At 37.6% G+C, this 19,082-nt stretch overlaps 1 protein-coding gene across 2 annotated transcripts in view; it reads left to right on the plus strand.

Moving 5' to 3' along the window:
- Positions 1-18,521, plus strand: part of TRPM6 (transient receptor potential cation channel subfamily M member 6) — a 63,878-nt gene extending 45,357 nt beyond the window's left edge. For both annotated transcript variants that reach the window (XM_090130773.1, XM_090130774.1), the window contains exons 30-36: positions 1,214-1,279; positions 4,738-5,024; positions 5,300-5,382; positions 7,513-7,718; positions 9,660-9,711; positions 15,557-15,663; positions 16,333-18,521. In XM_090130773.1, coding sequence (XP_089986899.1) covers positions 1,214-1,279; positions 4,738-5,024; positions 5,300-5,382; positions 7,513-7,718; positions 9,660-9,711; positions 15,557-15,663; positions 16,333-16,454 — 923 coding nt within the window. In that variant the 3' untranslated portion in view covers positions 16,455-18,521. The remainder of the gene's footprint in view (positions 1-1,213; positions 1,280-4,737; positions 5,025-5,299; positions 5,383-7,512; positions 7,719-9,659; positions 9,712-15,556; positions 15,664-16,332) is intronic.
- The last annotated feature ends 561 nt before the right edge of the window (positions 18,522-19,082 follow it).

The raw sequence follows: 19,082 nt of genomic DNA on the forward strand, positions 1-19,082 counted from the left end.
TTTCCTCCAGGGTTAGCAGCTGGTGCAAAGTGACTTCACAGTACTTCTGAAGGCTCTGGAGTGGACACTGACAGAGTCTGACAGATAGCACAGTTGTGACACCTACCTTATTTACATCCTTTTTCCTGGTATGCAGTAGTTTAGTGACCACAGTATGTTTATAGTGGTGCATTAAGGCAGCATCTTGACTTTCAGTCTGTTCTTCAAAAACTACATTATCCAGTGCCTGTTGGTCTTGCAGTATGTAGGCAAGCCTTTTAGTAAAGTCTGAAAGACAGATCTTCTGATATGAGAACAGTACATTCCTGAACAGGCATGCCATGGGTCTCCTTTGCTCTCTCCTGGGCTAATTAATTTCTAATTAATTAAGAGAAGGACAAAAAAAAGGACATGGAGTGTCTAAGCTCCAGAAATCATCCTTAAGGAGTTTGTGGGTGCTGTTCAGAGAAACACAGCTAAGGCAGTAAGAATATGGTTTGCATTCTTCTAGTCTCCTAAGAGACATTTTTTTGTAGTCTCTTTAGAACCTCTTTCTTAGTCTTCTTCTTAAGCCTCCTTGAGGCTTACTCTGCAGCTCTCTTCCATTTCCCAATAACTGAGTCATTGTAAGAACAAGTCCATAAATATTTAGTTGGCATTCTGAGTTTTGAAGGTGTTTGGCTGAGAAAAAAGCCCCCAGTTAAGGAGGTATAATAAAATTAATTATTTTGTTTGGCGTGGAGCCCAGATGTTGACGCTATGCTCTGTAGGGCAAGCTTGGATTTCCCTGTGTTACCTTGCTAAAACCCCAAGCACTTGTGAGCCTGGCAGAAACAGTATGTGAGGGCAGCCGAGGCCAATGCATCTTACTGACATAGTGCACTGCACTGGAACTGGCAGGAGGAGAAAGTAGCAGCTGCTATTGGGAGAAGGATGAAAAGCAGAAGCAGTCCTACTAGCCACGGTGCAAGGCTCTTTTCCCACAGACTGTTTTCTCGTAAGAAGGGAAGCAGTGAACAGTAAAAAGAATGGAGGTTGATGCTTGTGATGTATGACAACGCGCAAAGGAGAACTGGTGGCTGTATAGAGTCTCACAAATTGCAATCAGAAGACCTGACTCAGGACCACACTGCAGCCTACTTGGCTTCATTCACTAAAGAGTTGTCAGATGTTTTTGAAACTTAGTTGGCTTGTTATTTATTCAGTGTGGCAGTGAAATTTGTCTTATTTGCAGCTGTCGAAAGAAACAACTTAATGAGACTTGCTCAGACCATACCATTTACACCAGTCCAGCTCTTTGGTGAGTACCAATTTCTTGGTTATGTTTTCTTATTATAGGAATGTTTCATGCATTATTTTTAAAAGACTGAATTTGAGACGCCACCTTGAATTAATTTCAGTATTTCTTCTTTTCTAAAAGAAGTGAACTAATTCTATCTTGAATTGCATTCATGCAGTAATTTACAGACTTCTCATGCTTGTCTGGTTCAACTCCCTGGGTGACCAATTCCGATCAGCTTGCTGAGGGTCTATCCACTTGTCTTTTGAATATAAACAGAGCTTCCATAGCTTCTCTGGACAATTTGTTTCAGTGTTTTACTGCTTCACTGTAAAGCTTTTTAAAAATTATTTCATGGAGTATCTCTAGCTGCAGCTTGTGTCTGTTGACATTCATGTGATTACTGTGAACCACATAGAGGAGTCTAACTTCATTTTCTCTATATCATTAGGTAGATGAAGATAGAAATGAGATTCCCCTAATGTTTATAAATGCAGTCTCACCACTACACCACCTTATCTCAATATATGTGTCAGGACATCTGGTCAAAAAGACATGAAAAACAGGCATTTGTTGGAAGGACACTATACCAAGGGAAGAAAGATATGTACTGTAACTAAAGAGTTGAAGAGAAGGATATTGTTTGATAAGAGTTTCAAAGTGTGCTCTATTTGTTCACAGTAGCAGAAGCTCTGCCTCTAGACATGATCTAGGTATGTTTTCTTCAATGGATAGCATATTTTATCTCACAGCAACTGATTGCTGATACTTGCAGCATCATAGGATTTCTTGGGACCAGACTGCTGCACATAATTAATACAACTATGAGCATATTGAACATTCTAATCTTTGAGACTCCCAGGAGACACCTTTTAAGGTATTAAATTGTCAAAAGTTAATAAAATGAAGAATTAATATAAGTTTAAGAAAGAAATGTACATAGTTACAGTACCTTTATTCAAGTGTCTTACTTATGTATAATACACTGACTTTTCCATTGCTTAATTTTAAATCAAAACATTTGCGGTGGGGCATTCTGTAGCATCTGCATCAATGCTGACTGATGAAGATATGCTCAGGGGCAAGAATGAAATATTTCTGTCTGAATTCAGTTTGTCCTCTGTTATGTCATTGTTTGCTATTTGCAGATGTAGTTACTTCATCCTACTTAGCAGTTAAGATCTGTTTGTAATGAATTCACATGGCAAGTAGAGTGAATCGAGCCCACTTTTGTGTTAATTTACACAAAAGAAACAGAAGTGAAGAGAAACAGAAGTGTGTCTTGCTTGCACCATAAGAGATGAACGCTCTAACAACTAAGAGAGCTACTCCAAAAGTAATGTCTCCTATTTTATTACATTGGCCCACAATGTCAGAGGCAGATGTTAGTGATGTGGCTGAAGAGGTAGAATCTTCTCACCAGTGTTCTGTTACATGTTGTTGCCATGGGCATATGGTCGCAGAGGGGCAGTCTGTTAGAACAGCATCTGACAGGGATGTGCATATGAAACAAAGGTGTGTCCTAGAATTCCTCCATGCAGAAAAAACAGTACTCATTGATGGTCATTGATACTTACTGAGCATTTATGGAAGCTAAACAGTGGGTGTGAGCACAGTGAGGCAGTGGACAGTGCATTTCAGCAGTGCCAACAGTGATGTGAAAGACAAGCCATGTTCCAGATAGCAATGCACAGCCATCATACCATGAGAAGAAGAAAATCTCTATCAACTCATCCATTCAATATGATGGATTACAACCTGGCAACTGTGTACAGAGCTGAATATTGGCTTCAGTGCATTGGAAGCGAAGATGGCAGTGTTGGAATACTGCAGAGCTGCTCACACAGGAACAGAACATTGTATGCAAGTTTGTCAGAACTGAAGGTGAGGCTGAAGATGGCAGTACCCCGGACTATATAATTACCAGTATCCTGATGTGGTGTCACCACTACAAACCAGAGTCAATGGAATGGAAAGATGTGAATTCCCTATGGGAGTAAAAACTCAAGGTACAGCCTTCAGCAGGTAAAGTGATATGCACTGTCTTTTGGGATAGGAAAAAGGGGATATTTCTACTTTCCTGAAACCCAGACAAATGTCCACTCTGACTGCTACCTTGAGATACTGTCTAAACTGAAGACTCAAACTTCCAGAATCAGTTCATTGAAGAAGTTAACCTTTCTCTTACAACACTGTAACACTAAGCCCTCTACCAATTTGAAGACGATTAATCTTATTGCTTATTTTGGCTGGACTATCCTACCACGCTGTACAGTCTGGATCTGACACATTCTTATTTCCATCTGTTCTGGCCAATAAAAGATGCTTGCATGGACAGAGTTGCATGGACAGTGTTCTAGCAACAACAGTGCCATAGCACCTGTGAAACAGTGGGTCGCCTTCACTGGAGCAAATTTTTACAAGCATGGAATGCATGCTCTTGTTCAGTACTAGCAAAAATGCATAGCTAATAGTAGAGACTATGCTGAAAAATACTGTTTTGTAACTGAGAATTTCCTCTATGAAATAGTGTTATTGTGCTCTTTGTATCTGTTGTAGTTTTCTTGAAAATAAGCAGGAGACATTCCTTTTGGTGCAACCTATGTGTACAGCGTTACTGCATGACAATTAAAACTCACCAGATTTATTCTGTTTTGATTTATTCTGAAATGATGTTATTAACAAGAGCAGAACTGAAATTTAATGCAATACAAAAAACATGGGAACTTCTAGGAAAAAGATAAATCTTAATTTAAAATGCTAGAATTGCAGACTTCCTTTCTACTTGCTTTAGCTTGTTCTTCTAGGATTCTTTTCTCTGAGGAAGGACCATTCCCTTTTCAATCTAATTTTCCTGATTTATCACGGCCAATTCACTATTCATTACTTCTAAGAAACTCAGTTCTCTTCCTCCAAAGGTGACAATCGCTAGTCCTTTATTTTTGTAGTCATTAACTATTACAAGTTGTGTTTGTGTGTTTGTTGTGTCTAATGTTTGTTTTGTTAAGCCCCGTTTAAAGGAAAATATTATGAGTATTACCTGGGACTTGATTAGCTTAAAAAAAGTTTTACAGAATCCCGTTTCTACACAGTGCATAAACAGAGGGAGCCATGCTTAAAGTTTGTGCTGAAGATGATAACTGTTCAAAAATATACATCTTTTAAGTTCAACTATTTTTAAGTACTTAAAAATTGTGGCAAAAGAGATTGTTTTATATAGACCCGGCTATCACTGAGCTTTGTTTCTATGAAAGAATGCATGAAATCTTAAATTCATCTCTGGAGGTTTGACACATTTGGGCCATTTATGTTATCACGAAAGATCTGTAGTAATAGATAATATAATCTTAGGGCAAGTTTTCACACAAATGGCTTGCAAAGGTATGTAAAGTAGTGTGTTATTTTAAGATACTGAATGAAAATGCAGTTTTACTGACAAAACTAAGTTTTTCTACTGACAAAACTTTCTTTCATTGAAGCTGGAGAGGAAGTGACTGTCTATCGACTAGAAGAGAGTTCACCTATGAACCTTAGTAAAAGCATGTCTTCTTGGTCCCAGCATGGTATGGCTGCAATGATCCAAGTTTTGTCACAAGAGGAGATGGATGGGGGTCTGCGGAGGGCCATGAAGGTCATTTGTACTTGGTCTGAGAATGATGTGTTAAAGCTGGGACAAGTATTTATTGTGAAGTCTTTTTTGCCAGAGGTGGTTCAGACTTGGCAGAAGATCTTTCATGATGGTACAGTGTTACATCTCTGCCTGAGGGTGAGTACAGACCTGAGGGGACACTGACTGGTATAGTCTGACATGTCTTAAATATTCTACTGCTTATATGTGAATGTCTAGTATGGTTGATGTGTGCTTTGATGCTACCTTCTGGAAAGGAAAATGGTTTTGAGGAAGATGCATCTCCCACTTTTAAGCAATATTCAATCAGCTGGTTCTTTTTTTTTTTTTGTTTTGTTTTGTTTTTCAATCAATGCTGCCTTTTTTTCATGATACCAAATTAAAGTGATGCTTAACAAGATGTTTTTCTTCAGGAGATCCAACAGCAGAGGGCTGCCCAAAAGTTAATCTATACCTTCAATCAAGTGAAACCTCATGCTATTCCTTATACTCCAAGGTAAAATCACTGTCTTTAAGGATTAAATGTCAAAGGTTTCTTTTCTCAGCTGTGTCCCAAGTGTAACATTGACTCTTTTTCCATAGTAGACTGAAATGGCTGCTGCTTTAAACAGTGCATATGTCTTAAATACTTAATTAAAAGAAATAAGTACATCAATATGTAAAAATAAATTAGGGCAGAAGATAATAGGGATAATAGTGACTTAAAGAAGGGTTTGTTACTGAAAGGAATTTAAGCCATGACAATGAGCATGCCAAGAAACATCAGGCCTTCAGCTCGTAAGAGTTTAGCAAAGCAAAAGATCTTTCCTCAGAAGAGCTTTGTCATATTTTTAGGATAGATAGGCAGGTCTGACCTAGAAAGTGCTAAGAGACACTATTTCTAACCTGTATTGTAGTTTTTACCTTCTAGTTATCTTTTTCTCCACGCCTCGATTGGTTTCTAGAATTGCTTCTTTTTAAATCTGTACTTCTGAAATGATACAGCCCCTTATTAAAACAGATTTTCCCTCATTTTGATGGGTATTACGGATTTGCCAGCAGGTTAGCAGAGAAAGGGATGCCCTATTTAAGGCCACTGCAGGGAAAAAAAAAGCAAGCAGAACTGAGCTGTTTTGGACTTTCTCTGGTAGCAGTTCTTTGACCAGTGAACTTCTGCATAATAGAGCATAGCCAACTAGTCTATGCTTACTGTGCAGCACATGATGTCTGATGAGAATCTTATGGAAGGTGAGATGGGGAGATAAAATAGTGAATGCAGCACAACAATCCTCTGTTCCAGTGCGTTTTTACTCTGTCTTTCAGAAATGCTACTTCTGTGGTCTTTTTCTTCCCTGAAAAAAGTGGTACGGACAGGTTTGGCACTTCCTGTTTTCAGCATAGAAGTTACTTCAGTGGGTACAATGAGATGAGTTTTTATAAGTGATTCTGAGTGATTTATTTCCAAGAAGCCTTGTTTACTCCTCTCCTCCCACTTTAGTGGAACCTATAACTTCCAGGACAGGAGCCAGGTAGAGTTTCCATGTCATCACTGTGTACAGAACTTTGATTATTTCTGTCTACGGAAGATGGGAAATTGGAAACAAATGACAGAGTCCCTGACTGCTCTTTGATGTGACCATTCTGTAGCATAATCTCCAGTATATATAATGGTTTGAGTAAATTGTCATCTCTGCCGAATAATTTCCCTCTAAAAGTAAAGTTATGTGCCAAAAAAAACCCACACCTTTAAACTTTTTAAAAGGTAAGGCAGGTATCATTGTACTTTACCTGTATAGCTAGATGTGATAGCAAAATAAGCTTCTTCATGATGCTGCTCCTTAGATGAGAATTACCTTTAACGCAGTTAACATAAGAAAAATTAATAATGCTTATTACGTTGTCTGGAGTTAAATCAGATGTCAACCAACCCATCAGGCAGCTGAGCACCACATAGCCGTTTGCTCGCTCCCCCGTATTGACATGGAAGAGAGAATTGGAAAAAAACTTACTGGTTAAGATAAAGACAGTCTAATAGACAGAAAAGGAAGGGAAAATAATGATAGAAGATAAATGAAATATTGTGTGTTGTGCAGTGCAGTCATTCACCACCTGCTGACCAGTGCCTGGGCAGCCTCCCTGGTCAGTTCCCCTAATTTTATTGTTCAACATGATGCCATGTGGTACAAGATATCCCCTTTGCTAGTTTGGGTCTTTCTCCTCCCAGAATTTTGTACATCTCCAGCTTCTTGATGGCAGAGCAGCATGAAAAGCAGGAAAGTCCTTAATTCTGCGCAGTACTACTCTGCTACGGCTAAAATGTTCTCATACTGAATCCAAAACACAGACAGCAGAATACCTGCTACTTGGAAGAAAACTAATTCTATCTCAGTCAGAACCAGGACATCGGATTATGTTACCAGGACATCAGATTATGTTGTTTATCTATAAACTATATCTTCTGATGAAATATATAGTTTTGTTATCTACCAAACTGAGAAAGCCATTGTGCTGTCTAAGGTACCTCTTGCTGTTGAAAATAATCCCCTTAGTGAAGACATGTTCTCCTTTCTGGTATATTTACTTGGCATTATGCTGTATGGTGACTGTGGAGCTGTTTGTTACCCTTACATACTCCTTTTATTCACAGGTTCCTGGAAGTTTTTCTCATTTACTGCCATTCTGCAAACCAGTGGCTGACTATTGAGAAGTACATGACTGGTGAATTTCGGAAATACAATAACAACAACGGAGATGAGATTACACCTAGCAGCTTGCTTGAAGAGCTGATGCTGGCCTTCTCTCATTGGACCTATGTGTATACTCGTGGGGAGCTCCTTGTCCTGGATTTGCAAGGTGACTACTAGCATGTGATTACTAGCTTTAACGCAAGTGAAAAGCAATTATCTCAAAAGAGAATTTAATGTTGAGAAACAAGCCAAATTCTCTTCTTTTCTACTACCTGGAAAAGCTCATGTAGCCTCTGGATATCTATTGTGAGGTCCTTTAACTGAGCATCAACAGAAATACTCTGGATTAATGTAGGTGTTATATGTAGTTGTTAGAAGATCATAATTTGGTTTCAAGTACATCTAGGATGAATGGGGAAACAGCAGGTAGTTAAAGTGTAGGGGAACATTTCAGCCAGCTCCAGAAAAACACTTCACAGTTCAGATATTTTTATTTTTATAAAGCAATAAAAGTAATACAGAGATTCAAGTATACCGATGTATATATACATACCTAATGTGTGTATATCTGTCTGGAGAGTTTGAACTGCTGTCTGTGTATTTTCATTTTTCCTTTTAATAAATCTGTAAGCAGTTCAGATAAACTGTAAACCTGAGTGGTATTCACAAAGTCTGGTGGCTCCTTCGAAGAGCATGTGACCACTTTACCATACATGTATAAGTAGGAACATGGCACAATTTAAAGAGATAAAACAGTTGACAATGTTCACAAGATGAACAGCACCCATCAAATGGTATAAAACACTATTGTTTGTCATTTCTGTCAAGGGAAATGTGTATGGGTAGACCGAGACTTAACATATTTACATTCTACAGCATCCAGAAGCTGTGAATTACAAAAAGATATGCTTAGTATGCAAAGTAAGCCTATAATTCCATCCTTGCCTTCATTTGGTTTTAGCATCACATGAAAAAAATATAGAAAGTGTGTCTTCAACCATAGCCTACTAGAATTTGTCTTAGGTTTGCTTGAGTTTATTATACAACTCTTGACAGTTCTAGTCCAACTGTGTTGGCTCAAATGTGGAGAATTTAAACATCATGTACATCATGAGAATGTACATCTCATCAAGATTGGAGGAGCTTCAGTTTCCATCTCAAAGGAGGAAATAGACTAGAATCTGCTCTACTTTTGGTCTCATGTTTATTTTTTAGTTCTCTTATCTGGTGTTTAGGAAGAGTGCAAGGGTTGCACCCCGTGGTGTTCTGATTAGTTTTAATTCTGTCACAAGTTATATAACATGGGGGCCATCTCCACATGTATATACACTGCGTTTTTGTGTAATTTATGTCAATTCAAATGACTTTCATTGAAGAGTATTGCAGTTTGAGGGTATTTCAGTTACAAAACAGTCTTTCTGTAGTTCTTACTGTGTGAGTAGCAGAATATAAACTCATCACCAGTGGCCTACTGAATTAAAAATTATTGCATATTATATTCTTATAGAATCTCTTCTTTACCATAAAAGTACAGCAATTTCCTCAGATGTAAGGAAAGAGCTTTTGGTAAAATGATATTATTACATCATTTTGGGAAAACTACAACAAAATAACAGCAGTTAGTTCTTACAGTGAAATTACTTAATTCGCTTCTGTGGCTATGCAGAAGGAAAAGGAGTAGCAGACCCAAACTTTTTCACATTGTATAACTGAATAATGAGTTGTGGCTTGTGTTTGCTGCCTTGAAGAGAGTCTATATCTAAGATTAGATCTATTGATAACAGTAAGATTCATGTTAGTTTAGTACTTGTACTCTGACTTAAATAAAAGTCTTAATGCTGGTCACATTTTGCTTAGTTATTTCAGCTTTAGCACAATGTTCAGTGGTTAGAAGTATTTGCATAAGCCTTCCGTCTACATATAAATAAAGTGCAAAACTGTATGTTTGCCAGTACTTTACATGGCATTTTGTTTTTGGCTCATGATCATTTTAATTGTGACACTTTATGATCTAAAATGAAAAAGGGTAATCACCTTTTTCTTAAGTGTCATGTTATGAAATCATGATCAACTTCTGTTGTAACATACTCTGTTGATTTTATTGTAGGTGTTGGAGAAAATCTTACAGACCCATCTGTGATTAAACCTGAAGACAAAAAGTAGGTTGCTCTATGATGAAATTATCAGTTCAGTTCAAACCTTCTGTGTATACTTAGAGGATTTTTGTTTATTTGTGTGATTTAATTATTTATTGCATGGTGTTTGAGTAAATGAGTGGCAAGGCCTTGGTAGACTCCGGACTTGGGGGTCTGTAGTATTCCAGTTCCCTACATATGCTGTGCAGTGTATGAAAAGTGGAGGAGTCTTCACAGGAGCTTTTGGTCAGAGCATGAGATTTGGAGCCTGAAGACCATGTAAGTTTTTTAGCAAGTTTATCAGTAACTTAAATATTATAGTGTGGTTTTCTCTGCCTAGTGAGACACTGTTTCTTTGAGTAAATAGGGCAACATGGCTCAAGGAGAGGGACTCTGAATATCTAATCTTTCCAACAGGTCCTAGTAGTGTATTTAAGCATTCTGTACTTTCCAAATCCATAGTTGTAATGCTGAGATCATAAATCTTATGTTGGAGGTTACAAAAAAAAGGTAGTAAAGGAGTCTGCCTTTATGCATCAGTTGCAGAAACTGAGAAATGAGAATAGGGTTATTTTAGAAGCAGGTTCTTAGTTCTGTAACTATTATTTTGATTTCATTAATGGAATTAGTTATAAATTAATGTATTAATGTTTTAATGCTAAATTATGGTTGCAGTTGTGCTGTCGATATAGTATTTATTTTGAAGGGAACGTCATAAATAAGATGAACACGACAGTGATAAAATTTTCATAGAATGGTAGAATGGTCAGGGTTGAATGATCATCCATTTCCAGTTCCTCTGCCTTTTGCAAGGTTGCCACCCATTAGATCAGGCTGCTCAGTGCCCCATCCAGCCTGGCCTTGAATACCTCCAGGGATGGGACACCCCAGCTTCTCTGTTGCAGTGCCTCAACACCCTGATGCCTAATATAAGCTGACCCTCTTTTGATTTAAAATCATTAACCTGTGTCTTATCACGTCAATACCTGATAAAGAGACCCTCCCCATCTTTTCTGCAGACCCTCTTTAAGAAGTGAAAAATTGCTATAAGATACACCCATCAAGTCTGTAATGATCCCTCTGGATGGCATCCCTTCCCTTCAGTGTGTCGACTGCACTACTCAGCTTAGTAGTCCACCTTGCAGAGGATGATCTTAGTCCCGCTGTCCATGTCACCAACAAAGACATTTTTGCTCTGTGTAGGTTAAGAGATCATGCCAGTAATACAAGGATTGCTTATCAGAGAGATTGTTTATATAGTTGTTCATTAACAGATTTGAGCAAACATTTTAAAAGTATTGCTACAGATCTGTAAAGATATGGTTTGCGACTTCTCAAGTGGATTCTTTTGCATCAGTGGAAGCAAATGTGGAACCTAAACTGTAATATTTATTTCTGGAGACTGCAACTGATCATTAGACCACAATACTTGATGTGGAATCTCAGCTTATCCTCTTTAAAATAGGGATAATATGGATAATATCTACCTGCATTAGCTTGAAGCGTATTTTTTTTTTTTAATAATTGTTCTGCTGTTTTTTTTTTTCTGTTCTGTTTTGTTCTGTTTTTTTTTTTTCACGGTTTGTCATAGTTACTAAAATTTGATCACACATTTTATTTTCAGAGCTTTTTTTTCTATCATTCACAAAACAGTTAAGTCCTAATTAAAGAGCAAGCATTGATTAATTAATCAAAACCATCTTGATTTTCTTATGTCTTGGGAATTCTTTGGTACAGCATGTTATGAAGCTGTATTGTTTGGATTTAGGGATCTGAAGAATAAGGCAGTCAAATAATAGATATATTCAGTAAGCAACTAATAGATATTCAGGTCTAAGAAACACTTTCTAAAATAATAATGTAAAAGCACTATCTTGCTTTACCCTTTATTTGCTCACAGGGGAAACATTTCTGTCTCTATCAAGATCTAAATCCTCATTTGTAAATAAGATACTTAATCAATATCTGTGTACTACCTAAAAAGTTGCTTTGAGTACACATTCTTTTAGAAGCTTGAGAGAAAACAGTTGGCATGTGACTGATGATGCTGTTACAGATTTTAGCACTACTTACAGTTACCTTATTTATTATTGTTTCTTTAATTCTGATGGTTCAGTGGCTTATGCCAATATCTTGCAATAAGTCTTTCATCCATCCTGCATGCTGACTTGAAATGGACTTTTTAATGGCAAAATGTGATTTCTAGCTCTCTGTTAGTATCCTATATCATTTTTGAGTTGTATACAATACTAAGATAAAAATAATAGATCAGTTTGGAAATATGTGTGATACTCTGGCAGATCCTGAACTCATGTAGACAGTTGTAACTTCATGGATATTTGACATCAATTGAAGATCTGGCCATGTGCATTGCCTAGGATGTATGAGGTGTTAAAATTATGCAGGTATAATGTTAATGAAAAGATTTCCTTTAAAAACAGAAATATTCCAAGTACAGCAGCAGGTCTGTGACACAGTGCTATCCCTGCAGGCTCCTATACCACCCAAACACTGGGAAGAATCACAATACAAACATTGGGAAGAATCACAATACAAGTAGTACTCTGGATACTCTTTCAGAGTATACCACTTACCAAGTCTGTAATTAAGTTTGTCCTGTTAAAGCTTTCACTGACACTGGGTGCAGAGTGGAGAGCAGATTCAGAGTGTGGAAAATAGTTGGCTGAATTTCAGATTGAAAATAATTGATGCATTAGGCCTGATGGGGGAGGTGAGGAGAAGGGCTCTGGTGGCTGAAAATCTCATTACAAACATGTGAAAAGGAGGGGTAAGAGGTTCTAGATCTTTTGTTCCCCTATTTGAAAACTCTGAAGCACATAGTGATGGGCTGGAGGCTGTAGTATGATTATAGATTATGTTATCTGAAGTTACTCATTAGCATGCATTTGGGAGAACGGACTTATTGAATCTTTACCAAGCTTTTAAGTTTCAGCCATACAATTTACAGTTGAATTGCTGACAATAGATAAAATATTTACTTGGACTGAACCTCTGCTATAGAAACCTGCACAAGTGAAACAGGTGAATGTGAAGCTAATTTTGCAAACATGCTGAGTAGTTGATGTGGGTGCTTTCCTGGAAGGGAGCTGCTTGCCATGAAGCCTCCCATTACATTCTATTGAATAAGGCCAAATAGATGTAGTATGGTCTACTTTGTGCATCTGTAGCTCCTAGTTGAATATGAGATGCACTGTTTGCATCAACACACACACTGCTAAACTGTCTGGCAGACAAGACCAGTCTAGTATGATATGGTAGATATTTATGGAGCATATCTATGAAGTAAGGTTCTTCACAAAAAGAGGGACTTTTTTTTTTTTTTTTTTTTTTAAGTCCATTGGCTTGTATTTATACACTTTTTTGAGACAGTGAAAATGGATTCATATTTTTCTCAAAAAAAGACCATCAGTAACCAGGAGAGTGACTTTGAGTGGCCCCCCTGCACAAGAAGGACGTAGGGCTTTCTGAGTGGGTCTAGATGAGGACCTCAAAGATGTGGAGCCTTTGGAGTGGTCCAGAGGAGAGCCACAAAGATGAAAGAAGTGTTCAATTAGTCATTCTTCACTAAGTAACTCCTGTGTCAGATCTGTAAGGACAGGCTGACCTTCCAGAAAATGGCTTGAGTGGAATAGACCTCAAATAACATCTTCTTCCAATGTCCTGTTATGGGCATGGCTGCCAACTGTTAGATCAAGCACTAAATCAGGCTGCCTAGGACCCTATTCAGCCTGGCCTTGAACACTTCCAGGAACAGGGCATCCATAACCTTTCCTGGGCAGTCTGTGCCAGTTCCTCACTATCCACTCTGTGAAAAACTTCCCCCATCTATCTAAACCTAATCTAAATCTCCCCCCTTATACTTTAAAACAGTTCTCCCTGGCTCTATCACTGTCTTCCCATGTAAAAAGTTTATTTCCATCATGTTAATAATCTCCCTTTAAATACTGAAGTGTCACAATGAGGTCTTCTGGAAGCCATCTCTTCTTCAGACTGAACAAGCCCAGCTTCCTCAGTCTGTCTTCATAGGAGATGGGCTTTGGCCCACTCATCATTCTTGTGGCCCTCCTCTGTATTCTCTCCAAAAGTTCCACAACTTTCCTCAGTTGGGGGCCCCAGACGTGGCTGCTGTACTAAATATAAGGCCTCACAAGGACAGAGCAGAGAGGGAAAATCACTTTCCTCATACTGCTGGCCATGTTGCTTCTGATGCAGTCCAGGATATTGTTGACCTTCTGGACTGCAAGTGCACTCTGCTGGCTCATGTTAAGTTTTACGTCAGTTCAAGTGCAGCCCCTTGCACGAGTCTTTGTTGAACTTCATTAGGTTCACATGGCCTCACCTTTTGAGTTTGTCAAGGTACCCCAGTATGGCATCCCTTCCTTCTGTCAATCGACTGGACCACTAAATGTGGTGTCATTTGCAAACCTGTTGAGAGTGCACTTGATCCAATCATCTATGTCACTGGTAAAGATGTTAAAGAGTATTGATCCCAAGATGGGCTACTGGGGGACACCACTCACTAGTGGCCTCCAGCTGGAAATAGTGGTTTCTACCACAATTCTCTGTTTGTGACTTTCCAACTAATTATTTATTCACTAAATGGAAATGATAATGTAGCACCATCTCATCTAAACTGTATATATGACACTTACATAGTGTCACTACTTCCTACATATTTTCTTATACTAATCTTCAATAAAAGCTGAATAGACCAGTCCTTCAAATGATCCAGAAGACAGATAATCATCACTATCTGCCAGAAATTATACAGATACTAGTTTTGACTATTCATTGCTCTTTTCCATTATAGAATGGGAATGTCATATTTGAAAACAGCTTTCCTTAGAATATTTTAGATCAGTGTGAATCACAGATAGATTTGAGAGAATTAAAGTCTTTTTCCGTACTTCACAAAGCTGTAATTTATTTCAGATATTAAAATGTATTGTTTCTACTGTGCATATCATTAAAATAAAGCACTTGTATTCATGAAGTTTCTTTAGAAGTGTTTCTTGTGTGCTTTGCTCTGTGATTTCTGGAATGTCAATTAAATTCTTGAGAATAATAGTGGAACAGTGTTAAAATTAATGAACACTGATCTTTCAGACTACATTAAAGATTTGATGTAATTATGTGGAACTTCTAAAACATGTGTGTCTGTAGCTTACTTCTATTTGTAATTGTGTCAGCTTCATTCAGAATATGCATTACACTTCCACAAACGGATCCCTTAGTAATGTTGCTGAATTGGCCAGAGTGCAGACACATGGAAATGAGCACAGAAAGAAGCCAATAAATTTTAAAGCCTTGCCTGCCAGCAGTATACTAAGTCCTTATTCAGTGTTGCAGATTGATATGACTGGGACTTTCAGTTTTCAATTCTTAAATAAGGTATAAGTAAGTCTTTGCTGGTTCTGGTTTATTCCCAGGTGCCCAACATTGAAACAAAACCAAAAACATTTTCGTAATGAGAATGAACAGTGACTGTAACAGAGTAAGGTTCAGGAATACAATGTATTAATGTCATTGTGCCCAAATTTTCTTTTTGAGCATTTTAGTAGGAACTGCTAGGTCTGTCCTGTTTCCCTTCAGAGCAGGTCACAGCCACACTCCATCTCTGCATTGCTGCAGGAAGAAAAAGTAGATGTGGGTTATATAGAAGCTAATTCTTTACTAGAATTGGCAGTTTTTGGTCTCAGAGCTGGAAACTGGAGATGTACACTGTTTGTTTGTTTACTTGCTTTTAATGAACTTACTTCTAATTCGATGAATGGAAATTATAAACCTTTCTCTTCTCTACAATTGCATTATTTTGAGTTTGCTTATTATTCAGTGTTATTCCTTTTAGGTCTGGAAAGATGGTATTTGGACCAGCAAACCTAGGAGAAGATGCAATAAGAAATTTCATCGCAAAGCATCATTGTAACTCTTGCTGCAAGAGGCTGAAACTTCCTGGTATTCAAAGTTTAACTAAGGATTAATTTTTAATCTATGTCTAGCTTTCTAAGTGTGTGGTAGTACAGGCTTAAGTGTGCTGCAACATCATCATTAGCCAGGAAAAAATCACTGGATCTTCCCAGATCTTTGAATTGGGTACTCTGCAATGCAGCTCTTCCTGCTTAACTGGATTGCCAATTGTTCATGTTAGTTGTGATAGAATGGACTTGTCTTCATTGTGAAGCAGATTTAAAAGTCTCAAAGCCAAAATAGATTGCTACTATGGATGAATTTCCACCTACACTTTTTTTTTTTTTTTTTTTTTTCCCAGAGAAAGCTTCTTCCTTGTGCCTACACAGAGTAATAATCACTGTTTGATTCGGAAATGGGAATAGCAGCATTACTGTTTTGGATTATTTGTGTCTGTGGCAGTCAGAGATAATAAAGGGGAAAGTCAGCTGAGTAGACATAGTAAGGAAGGCTCATTCATACCAGCTCACACCATTATTGGCTCCTCTGAGGCTCTCTTTCCCCTTTCTCTGATTTGCTCTGCTCCAGATTTTCTTCATCTTGGAAGCTGGTAGCAGACTGCTGGCCCCCAATTGTAGTTCTGGATACTCTACCAGGGTATATGTGCTTTTCAAACATTTACTTGGTTGAATCACTGAGTTAGTTTTCTTGCCATAGATTTGAGAAGAAATGTCTGCACAATGGAAGGACTCTGTCCAGCCTACAATAAAGAAATGGAGACAAGTGCCAGAGGAATTGATGACGAAAATGAGACTGTGGAGTATGACACACGGCTGTGAAGCAATAGCTGCAAGCAGAGTGCACAGTTGGAAGTTTGAAAACCTGTTCCTTGTCACTGTCAGCCCAAAAGAACAAAACATAGATATCTGAATGTAGTGTTAGTGCTGCTCACTTGACAGATGCAGTAGGCAAGAAACAACAAAAAAAATGTTTTTATTTACTCCCTTCCCAAGGCCTTTTGATTGTCCATTTTTACTACTCGTTAAATTGCCAGGAGCAGGTCACTAGCTGGATGAACTGTTGAATTTGTGCCTTTTTCTGGAAATGTGGTTAATAGTTCCAAAATGTGCTTGCTTAGGATAATAACCGTGAAAAAATATTTACAGGGAGAAGTGATTTGATATGATTTATCTCTCTGCTCTTCAATAAATAACTGTATACACATGTAAATCAGATGTGGAGGCCACTCAAAAACATCCTCACTTTTGCCCTGTGTATAGGAGACTTTCCAAGGCATTGCAGAAATATTGTTTTGTCCTGTCTGTTGACTTTGATCCAGAGACAGACCTAGAAGACACAAGTAGCATATTAGTTGTTAAACAGTAATTGCTATTATAACAAGTGTAATGCAGAATTTTATGGGACCTTCAATCCTTTTCACATACCAAAACCAAAACAAACAATGAAGAGTTAATTTATTGGCCCCAAAAGTATAATTTTTCTTTCCTATTCTGTGTTGATAAATTCAATAGATTCATGATTTTTAGTACAAGCATAAAGAATAACCTTGATTGTGATTTAAATTTTAACAGGATCTACTTTCCTTTATGTTACCTTCAGAGTGTTGTTAAGTCATTAGGTGGTTAATAGCAAAACATTTTAAAAGTCATAAAAAGTAAGCGTTCCATTTGGTATTTAGCTGTAGCCAGGCTGTACAAAGGATTATTTTCTATCAGTGTAGTATCGGTATGCTTTTACAACACATTGATATGTGTTTCTGTTGATTCAGTAGAAGTTCATAAAAATGAAAATCAGTTATGTGCAGTATGTTTTTTGTAGAATAAGAATTACAATTAACTGCTCAGCACAAATAATTAATACAATATATGTTGTATTAAAGATCACTTGTACCATTAAAACATCTTTGTAATTTTGTATTAAGAGCAGAAATACTTAAAGCAGACATGCAACTCATCAGAAAACCTAATACTTGAATAAGAAACCAAATCATATTTCTGCTACTATGTATAGTAAATTTTAATGTTTAAAGGATCTACTTGTTATAGTTACCACTAATTTGGTATATTTAGAAAGCTTTTATGTACACATAGGAATTAGAAACATGGAATCACAGAATGGTTTGAGTTGGAAAAGATTTTAAAGATCATCCAGCTCCCTGCCTTCTAACATCTCACAACCTTTGAGTAAAAAATTTCTTCCTAATATCTAATCTAAATCTACTCTCTTTCAGTTCAAAGCCTGTGCCTTAATTGCTAAACTCCCTCACAAAGAGTGATGCCCTGTCTTTCTCGCAGTTCCTCTTTAAGTACTGAAAGTTGTAGAGTCTCCGCAGGGACTCCAGGCTAAATAATCTCAACATTCTCAGCCTTTCTAACACTGTGGACGTGCTCCAACCCTCTCATCACCCTTGAGGCTGTCCTCTGGACCCATTTTAACAAATCCATGTCTTTCTTATGCTGAGGTTTCCAGAGCTGAATGTGGCACCTGGTGTAAGACACCAGTTGTCTTACAAGACACAGCAGGTGTCTTACAAGAGTGGAGTAGAGAGGGAGAATCACTTCCTTCTAACTGCTGGTCATACTGCTTTTATGCAAGCCAGGATATGGATGGCCTTCTGCAGAAGTTATATATAACGTTCCCAGTTATATGTACCCAGTTTCTGTATTGATTATGATATTGATTATGACATTGACATAACCACCAACAGTACATTCAGCTGAGACAGCTGTCTTCAGTTCCTGAGACCACTCTGAAGCGATTCTTCTTGGTTTTTATCTTTTTGTGCAAAGAAAACCCATCACCTTTCTTCCTATTAGATTTTACTATCCGTGTTTTTTTTGTTTTTTTTTTTTTTAATCAATTCAACATATCAGAAAATTTACACATTTTCACTTCTATAAAAGAGGTTACTTTTCTTTCACAGGTGACATTTTGCTGCTTACTAGTGAGGTTGTTTAATTTTGTTTTTACAGAATGACGATGGATTTCCATCCCATTGCTGATACAGTAGTAGTTCTGCTTCAAGTGGCTGTTGTCTTAAAATAGGGATGTAGGGATGTGTATGCTTACATACATACACAGATTCTTTAAAGACTAGACTTTTTCTAAAGGATCTCTAACTGTTAAAATGTCCTTACATCTGGCCAAGTTAAATGAAACTTAATACGTCTTAGAGTTGAGGATTGTTTTAAATACTGGCCTGATAGTGCTGTTTTCCCCAGTCGTTGCCATAAATAATCGTTGCCATTCTTATATACAGGGATGCAAAAGTTATGAACACTTTTGTATAAAAATAACCTCCATGCACTAGGCTGGATCTGTGTACCTTTAGTTTCTTTTTAAGTTTTGGATATATTCCCTGAATTCATACTTGAGATTTTCCTCTCTTGACAACTTTTCTGTTTCCTTTCAAAGAGAGTTCCTTCTGCATTCAGAGCAATATTTGT

The sequence above is a fragment of the Phasianus colchicus genome, chromosome Z, assembly GCF_987193195.1.
Source record: "Phasianus colchicus chromosome Z, bPhaCol1.hap1.1, whole genome shotgun sequence".
Taxonomy (NCBI): Eukaryota; Metazoa; Chordata; class Aves; order Galliformes; family Phasianidae; genus Phasianus; species Phasianus colchicus.